This window comes from Triticum urartu, chromosome 7A, assembly GCF_056163025.1.
Source record: "Triticum urartu cultivar PI428250 chromosome 7A, HENAU_Tu73, whole genome shotgun sequence".
Lineage (NCBI taxonomy): Eukaryota > Viridiplantae > Streptophyta > Magnoliopsida > Poales > Poaceae > Triticum > Triticum urartu.
In genome coordinates, this window is record NC_141879.1 from 22,777,670 (window position 1) to 22,787,313 (window position 9,644).

Here is a 9,644-nt window from a genome sequence, read left to right on the forward strand (position 1 = left end):
GGAGTAGTAGGAAACAATACCGGAAGCAGAGTAGCAAACTCGGTTTACGCACTGCAAAGAAGAGCTGTCTTTGCACGACACGCACCAGGAGACTCCCTGGTCAGACTAAGCACTGATGATTGGCAATCAAGTACAGACAGTTGAGTCCAGCATCTACAGGATGCGGGATGGAAGTTGGTTCAGAATATAAATGGATGAGGGATGTTAATTGGTTCAGGCCCTGTTTGTCTGAGCTTTTGCTTTTGCTTTTGCAGCTTTTTCATTTTGGCCAAAAAGTTATAAAAGCTCCTAAATGGATGCTTTTGGAGCTTTTATGGCTTTTGAAGCACCTATTTAGGAGCTTTTATAGCTTTTTGGTCAAAGTGACAAAGCTGCAAAAGCGGAAGCAAAAGCCCAAACAAACAGGGCCTCAGAATATAAATGGGTCGATCTCAGATGAAACTCAATGTAATATTTTATCGAAATGAGCCGATTTCTTACAAACTTCCGACAAAACTGACTCATCTTTGAACTACATAGAGGCCAGTAGTACCACACCTTTCATGATTACTTATGTTCACAGTTGGAACTTTCTTTTGACAGTGTGTCACAACTCAACTATGTAACACAAGAACTGTACCATACCTGATCCAGTACCCAAAAAAATCATAAACAGGGTAGGCAAACATGGCCTATCTTCCAAACAAAAAGGAAAGGACTGTCACATGCTACCATAGACACGAGATAGCAACAAAATTTTGTGAGAATCATATGACACAACAAACAAGCAACAAGTAAAGCAGCCTTGAGAAAGCAGGAACACTGGCTATCAAACACAGGTAGGTAAAAACACATTTTATTCAAACTAATTCAGAATGGCAATGTCTTCCCTCCAGGGTTGATCAATCACATGGAAGTAGTGGAGACTGGAGAGAATATGTGATCTCCTTGTAGAAAATAAATACAGGACTCGTTTCTCAAATAATAAAAATTAAACGGCGGTTCCTCCCCTACAGGAAAAGGACTCATGACTGGCAGCAACAAAGGATACCGAGAAGACGAAACTTGATGGACCGTCTCTTGGTAGAGCAGCAGCAGCATCTTAGATCTTTGAGTTGGCAATCTTGTACCACTCGGTGTGGAAGGAGCCCGGCATGTCAACCCTCTCGTAGGTGTGCGCCCCGAAGTAGTCCCTCTGGGCCTGGACGAGGTTGGCAGGGAGCCTGTCCCTCCGGTAGGAGTCGAAGTAGGCCAGACTCGTGGACATGCCAGGGGTGCTGACGCCGTTGTTGATGGCGAGGCAGACAACCCTCCTCCATGCAGCTTGCCTGTCCATGATCTCCTGCGCGAACTCGGGGTCGATGAGGAGGTTGGCGAGCTCACCGTTCCTGTCATACGCCTTCTTGATGCGGTCCAGGAAGCTGGCGCGGATGATGCACCCGCCCTTCCAGATCCTGGCCAGCTCGCCGAGGTTGAGGCCCCATCCCTTCTCCGTGCTCTTGGCCTTGATGATGTTCATGCCTTGGGCGTAGCTGCAGATCTTGGAGGCGTAGAGGGCCTTCCTCACATCCTCGATCAGCTGTGCCTTGTCGACAGTTTCACCACTGGAGTAGTCACCCTGGAAGATCTTGGAAGCCGCGACACGCTCATCCTTGAGTCCGCTGAGGAACCTGGAATCCAAGGACGCCTCAATGGTAGGAGCAGCCACAGAGAGCTCAGCAGCTTGCTGCACTATCCACTTCCCGGTTCCCTTCATCCCGGTCTTGTCCAGGACCTTGTCGACCAAGTAGCCCTCACCCTGGTCATCCTTGATGCTGAAGATATCAGCAGTGATCTCAACCAAGAAACTGAGGAGTTCACCCTTGTTCCACTCGGCGAAAACCTGCTGCAGCTCACCGTTTGTGAGCTTCCCAACCGACTTGAGAACGTCGTACGCCTCAGCAATGAGTTGCATGTCACCGTACTCAATGCCATTGTGAACCATCTTGACAAAGTTTCCGGATCCACCCTTCCCAATGTATGTGACGCACGGGCCGCTGTCAGGGACCTGAGCAGACACCTTGAGAAGAATGTCTTCAATGTACTGGTATGCCTCCAATGAGCCTCCAGGCATCATGGAGGGGCCATGGCGGGCACCCTCCTCTCCTCCGGAAACACCCATCCCGAGGTAGAGGAGTCCACGCTCCTCCATCGCCTTCTCCCTCCTTTCCGTGTTCTCGTACCACTCGTTTCCTCCATCAACGATGCAGTCGCCCTGCTCCAGGTGTGCTGCGAGCGTTGCGATGGTCTGGTCAACAGGAGCACCGGCCTTGACAAGCATGATGACGACACGTGGCTTCTGAATGGAGTTGACGAAGGATGCAGGGTCATGGAAACCGTAGAGAGGAAGGTTTCCTTCTAGCTTGGTGCGCTGAACAGTCTCATCGACCTTGGAGGTGGTCCTGTTGTAGACAGAGATGGGGAACCCTTTCTCGGCAATGTTGAGGGCGAGGTTCTGGCCCATGACGGCGAGGCCAGCAAGACCAATTCTGGTGAGAGCCATCTCGTACCTGAAAAAGATATCCACCAAACACAAAGTTAGTTAGACAATTTATTTATGCATATCTTACTAGTAGAAGGTTAACAGCCTGTCTAGAGAGACCAAATAAATGATGATGCATACGCACTAGACGCAAGACCAAGCTTCACTCTGACTAATTGTTTGCAGAGAATAGAGGTTTGAGAAAACTTATCCACAAAGTGGCCGGCGGGCAACTGAATGCAAGGTCAGGAATGTCAAACTGGAGTAGATGCAATATTCAGAGTAGAGATGCAACAGGGCGGGCAGCAGCTTATGCGGTCAAGATATTAAACACACGCCAAATCCAAATCCATATCCATAACTAACTAGTACATCTTCTTCTTCTTCTTATGGCCAAGAGCAATATGGTTGAGAAGAAGATGAGAATGGATTCAGACAGCACCGCCCACATGGTTGAGCGAGCCACATGATTCACTTAAGAAAAGAAACCGATAGCATGCTCAAACATAATCTGTAGCCCTCCGGGTCAATCACAATCAGGCATGGCCCCTGAGGCCAAGACAGTAGAGCACAGGCAGAAATCCTATATATGGTTGCTGCTCGGGGTGCATGCTCCTGCCCCACCCCTAAGACTAAGACTAGGAAGATAGCGCATGGATCTGAGCCAGCCACCGCGTGGCTCAGCTTCAGTCCTCCGCCCGCCCCTAAGACTAAGACTAGGAACACGCACCGCCGGCCCGGAGAGCAGGAGATAAAATATCTAGCTACTGCCTACCTCACCGACTCGGTTCCTCCGCCCCGGCGGAGATCGGTCGGGGCACAAGCAAAGAAACAAACAAGGGGACGAGATTCGGGTGGGGAGGGGATGAGATCCGCCTACGCTGCGCGGGTCGACGAGGAAGGAAGACAAGTGTTGGCTTTGCGGTGCGATGCGAGAGCGACCACCCACCGCATCCCCCCTCGCGCCGGGTTAAATAGAATAGCGTCTGTTCCGTGGCATCGCCTTTTCACACCTCGTGGACATAGCAGCCCACTTCGTCGCCGTTGGCCGACGGGTGGGCCCGGGGCTGGCGGCTTCCAAGCGCACCAGGCCGCCGCGGGTGGGTTGGTGGGTGGAGAGGAGGGGGTGGGTAGGCCAAGGGTGGCCTCAGCAGGACGTCACCCCAAAAAGGCCTCTTCTATGCCGTCGCCGTGCAATGAAATTCAGAAAAATCCTACTAATTCGGTACTACATCTAAATCAACAACACCTGAGACAGCAAAAGAAAGGGGGGAAATTGGCTGCCAATGCTAGTCCTCCGTCCCATCATATAAGAAAAAACGTTTTTCAAGCTAACATGAGACGGAGGGAATAGTACTACGTAGTCCAAAGTCTCAGACACACCACGGACAGCGAGTTTTTTTTTTTTGCTGATGTTCACACTCTAATTCCATCCTTTATGTACCTCGAGTGGTGGATCAGATCTTTTAACCTTATATACACTCTCGTGTTGCGGCCTATGCGTTTCCCACCAACCTTGTCGAAAAAACTTACCATCCATGGCGTTTCGGCTATAGTTCTGTTCATGACACCAAATATATGTAGTTCAAAATTTATTTTTTGATTAATTTAATATAGATCAAATCTATGTAATTCAGTTTTACATATGTTATTAATATAGCTCTCCTATAAACTTATTTGTTATGACAAGAGAAATGCACAAGATATGTTCTGGTACAATGATGTTGATGTGGCAAAGCTTTTTCTAATGATTACAGTGGCTGTCATGAGCGGTTTGAATGTCATTCAGAACAAGTGGCCATTGTAATGTCTCCCTTATCGAGGCTACGTATTTGCGAATATGAAGGAGTTGTAGCATGTGATTCTTAAGAGCAGCAACTCCAACAGAGTCGCCAAAAGGTCTCAAACTACATAATGACTTTCAATATAGCGCTACGGATTTTAAAAACCACTCTACTAGAGGCGTCATTAATTCACCCCCTCATTTGCCATATTTTTTGGAGCTCCCTACTTGTCTGGTCTCCTAGACTTCATATTAGGAGCCTTCAAACCAAACTGTCAGCACATGATGAAAGTTTCGGGTTCTTCCTACTCGTCCTACAAGTGTGATTTGAGGTAGTGGGGCCTCCACACACCACCGACGAAGCAACCACCTAACCATTATGGCGTGACTGCTCCATCAAATTCTCGCGGCGACCCATCGAATGGCCGCCAGGTGCCAGCACGTCCTAGCTTGCGTGTGAGTAGCTGGGAGGTATGTGAGGGCAGAAAACTTTTATCACTGGGAAGCGCTCCCCTTGATGGTCGATTCCCCATGTTCCCTCTTAATGTTGTCTACGACGGACTATAAAAGGTGTGTGATCTTCCCTCTCTTCCTTATCCTTTCCACTCGCTGGTGCCTCCCAATCCCCTCTCACCTCGCCTCTAATCCACTGCATCCTCGTCGATTTTGCTAAAGAATGAACCCCCCCTCATCTTCAGCTTTGAGGATGATGAGGAAGAGAAGCTGCAGGATCCTCTCGACCCCCCTGGGACCAATCGACCCTGGAGGAGTGTGTGATCAGGACGGGGAAAGGGAGCGGCGGATTTGGGACCGCATGCACGCCCCTGCTGCCGCTAACGCATGGCTGACCTGCGACAAGGTCGTCAAGGTGCATTTTCCGGGCCATGGTGGCGTACATTGCCGCACTCTACACCGACAGTGGCGCTAGATGTGGCTGCAACTAATTACCTACTTAGTATTAAGTTTAACTAATCATTAGTTGCTCGATCAATGTAAGTCACAGTGCGACTAATTTTCTGCCCGAATTATTAGGAATGAAATCGGTTTCAATCAAATGTGTTTTGAAGTTCGAACTATTGGGGAAGAACCTATGACCCAGTGACAGGTAGGTCCTACTTGGATTAAAAATATGGAGGCGATAGTATGATGACTCTGTATTTGTGCATAGCCTCCGCAGCCTCCAAATACATATGGAGCATACTCCGTATGCGTTATATAGTCTACGAATATGGCGATTCTACTAGAATTGCACTAAGGCAAGAACCTTATGTCGGTTTGGGATATTCTCCATATGCGTTCATCTGTGGAGGAATTGGAGCTGCGAGCAGAGGAGTGGTCCCCGCGCGCTGCTCCTCCGCCGCCCACCTCACCATGCCGTGCACGTCGTGTTTTGTGATTGAACCAAGCTCAAACCTATCCTCACTGTTTTTTTAACCTTCTCCTACTGTAATTAAATTAATAGAATGAAGAGGTAACTGTACATAGAGAATTTACAAACTCATCCTACTTTGGGGTTGAGGGGGATGATAGCTAGGAGAGAGAAGTAACCAAAGAAGAAATAAGATTTTTTGTGTTTTTTATTCACCCTATAAGTGAGGAGAGTAAAATCTTCCTTGAATCTAATTAGTCATGATCTTCTTCTAGACGGTGTAATCCCTCTGAAATGTTTGTTATTGCGTCCCTTCCAGAAGCTCCACGTGGCCAGCAAGAAAACTTTCATAAATATTACCTATCACATTTTAGCACTGGCGATCTCATCCCGTCCACGGCATGCACGGCTGTGCGGGAGAGTTTGCCTCCAGAACCCAACCTTTTGCGATCCTTCATCGGGGAAGAGTGATTAGGTTTTTAGAGAGCGTCTCCTACACGATTGCTCACCGTTGTTCGTCTGCGTCCTCGTCTCCTTCGACATCACCATGTCCATCGAAGCCGAGAAGAAGGACGCCACTGCGGTGGCTATGACTTCGTCGAATGGAGTGTATAATTTGTTTATCCCTCTGCTGTTTATTTTTATGTTGTCTGTACTAGCTATCTACGTAGATGTTTCTATTATATGCGCAGTACGTGCCTACATGACAAGATATCAGTATAAGTTTAATACTATCAGTGCCATGTTTATGACTTATTTATGGACTAAATTAATCAGAAAATAGCTAATTACTCCAACAAAATAATGTATAGCTCCGACCATGCATGCTTGATAGGCTCCAAATGTGCAAGCAATTCATTCCACGTTTTGTGACCAAGCTATAAATCTACACGGAAAGAGATGTCAGTTCGGCTTGGCCAAGGACCTGGACGATCTATACATATTTATGCCTAATAATCCTTTACAAACCTGGGTATTGCACTCCACGCGCTCCTCCATCGCCCACCTCGCCATGTCGTGCATGTCGTGTTTCGTGATTGAACCGAGCTCAGACCTATCTCGCTGTTTTTTTTAACCTTGTACAGTAGGAGAAGCTCTGACTGTAATTAAATTAATAGAATGAAGAGGTAACTGTACATAGAGAATTTACAAACCCACCCTACTTTGGGGTTGAGGGGGATGATAGCTAGGAGAGAGAAGTAAGCAAAGAAGAAATAAGATTTTTGTGTTTCTTCTTCACCCTATAAGCGAGGAGAGTAAAATCTTCCTTGAATCTAATTAGTCAGGATCTTCTTCTAGACGGTGTAATCCCTCTGAAATGTTTGTTATTGCGTCCCTTCCAGAAGCTCCATGTGGCCAGCAAGAAAACTTTCATAAATATTACCTATCACATTTTAGCATTGGCGATCTCATCCCGTCCACGGCATGCACGGCTGTGCGGGAGATGCATAGCTCCGACCATGGTTGATAGGCTCCAAATGTGCATGTAATTCATTCCACGTTTTGTGACCAAGCTATAAATCTACACGGAAAGAGATGTCAGTTCGGCTTGGCCCAGGACCTGGACGATCTATACATATTTATGCCTAATAATTCTTTACAAACCTGGGTATTGCACTCCGCAAAGAGTTGCATTGACCCAAGTATCATCTCAAAATCCAACTCTGGAAGCCATCCCTGACTGTGAAGTAGCTAAATTCAAAAAATAATTCCTTCATCAGCGCAACCCAAACAAGGGAGTCCCTTTGTTTCCGGGGGGCTTGAGAGATCCTGCATACCCAAACGACCCTGACTTTTGAGGCAACACCAGACACTTCACTTAACAACGCTGTATTTATTTAGTCTTGTTGTCAATTTGTCACTGATGCATGGATACTTTATTACTGATCTGCGGAGGTGTTTCCACAATCAACAAAACTTATCTTAGATTCACTCCTCTATAGTTTTATCTTTGTTAGGCTAATCGACGGCAGAACTGCTTGGGACGTGCAAGCGACAGACTGACAGTGACGCCTACGTGGTGGAGGATGCCGCCGGAGTGGTTGATGCATATAGTATCTTCATAGTTCTATATGCTTTATTTTTCCGTGGCTGCAATTATGTGACGTGGCTCGTGAACTTCCCAGCTACTATTTCATTTGAAAACTTCACCGAAATGTGCTGCAAATTTTGCTCTTCCGCTGCTTTCATTTGTACGGTCCTAGGATTTTTTTCTAGTCCAGATTGAATTTCTCCGTTTGTTGAATATACAATCATTGTATCTATTTCTCAAAATAAAAATTTATCTGTACCAGATGTGCTCGCTTTATGCGTTCGCTTTCACATGTAAAGTCGTCAGCACATCACATGTACAAGTTCAGACGAGAATATGTACGTATTGTTAGAAAGAAAGCAATTCAACTTGAGCCGTTGAGCGTTCCCTCGAACGACGTTCGCCACCTACCCGGCCTTCTTGATGTCTTCAAAAGGCATATTCAGATGTTCAGACTTCGGAGGATCTTCTCTAGTTTCACATGGTAATGCGGCAATTCCTATTAGGTGCCCGTTTGGAGCAACCCTGCGGCTGGATCGGCCTAGTATTTTTCTGGGTTTTTAATCCGAGAAACAATGCGCGCTGGCTGTGATTTGAACCAGCAACGTACCTCATCAAGCCACCCAGCAGGATCTGGTAAGTTACAACCTTTTCCTTCTTTTATTCTTCATTTTTTCCTTTTTCCTTTTTCTTTTTATGTTTTCTGGTTTTTTCTTTTTGTTCTTCCTAGTTTGATGAATTGTTTGCACATACGACAACTTTTTCTTCAAATTGATGATTGTTTTCTCAAATTTGATGAATGTTTTTCAAAACCAATGATTTTTTTCAAGTTTGATATTTTTTTTAAATACAACAAACTTTTTTCAATTTTGATGAACATTTTTGAAAATCATTTTTTTTCAAATTTGATGAAATTTTGTAAAATTCAATCAACTTTTTTTCAGAAAATCCACGAAGATTTTTGATGAACATTTTTGAAATTAATGAACATTTACAAAATCCATGAACTTTTTGATTTCATGATTTGTTTTCAGCTATTACAATTTTTTTCGTTCTGTTTTTCTAATGCGATCGAGCGAATCTAGAGGTAATAAAATGCAATCGACCCTCGCTCTACATGGGCCAGCCTACCTGGGTTGGTGCATGGGCACACCTGAAAACACCCAGCAGGAGGGTTTTTCCTATTTGCCGCTCGCTGCGGCAAATTGCCGGAGCGATGCACAGGGAATCTGAACGAGCGCTCGGGATGGGCTGGCCCATTAAATGCTTGATTGTTTTTGGTTTTGGAAACGTTCTAGCGAGAGAAACTAGTTAACGAGTGCTCCTTCGGGAGCCTCGCAACGATCAGCGTCCCTTGGCGCCATCTCAACCATTCGCCACATGTCGCGCTCTGGACGCTTCCTCCGGATTTTGTTTTTCTTTTATTTTTCTGCAAGCGTTTTCGTCTTTTTAAACGTTTATTCTGGTTTTTTTCGACGTTTTGGTTTTCATTGGTCTTCCTTAGGTTTTCGAACAAAAAAGTTGAAAAAAAATTGTGCGAAAAACACGTTTTTTTCCTTTCGCGAGAGTCACGGTTTTGCTTCCGCGAGAGGCACGGTTTTGCTTTCGCGAGAGTAACAGCCGTGCCTCCTTGGAAACAAAAAAAACATGTTTTCTGTTTTTTTCTTTCGCGAGAGTCACCGTTTTGCTTCCGCGAGAGGCACGGGTGTGCTTTCGCGAGAGTCACGTCCGTGCCTCTTGGAAACGGAAAAAATGCGTTTTCTCTTTTTTTTTCCTTCCGCGAGAGTCACGGTTTTGCTTTCGCGAGAGGCACGGTTGTGATTTCGTGAGAGGCACGCCCGTGCCTCTTTCGGAAAGGGAAAAAACCCGTGCTCCCGATTCGGTTTTTTCACCGATTTTTTTCATGAAAAAAAAAAGTTCGTCAAAACCTATCAACATGGGATCTAGTTTTGGAGATCTA

The 9,644-nt window shown here is 46.0% G+C and overlaps 1 protein-coding gene across 1 annotated transcript; it reads right to left on the reverse strand.

Moving 5' to 3' along the window:
• Positions 1-431: 431 nt before the first annotated feature.
• Positions 432-2,548, reverse strand: LOC125520826 (6-phosphogluconate dehydrogenase, decarboxylating 1-like). Its single transcript, XM_048685856.2, has one exon. It carries the CDS (start codon positions 2,519-2,521, stop codon positions 1,082-1,084), a length of 1,440 nt encoding a protein of 479 aa, XP_048541813.1. The 5' UTR covers positions 2,522-2,548; the 3' UTR covers positions 432-1,081.
• Positions 2,549-9,644: the final 7,096 nt, after the last annotated feature.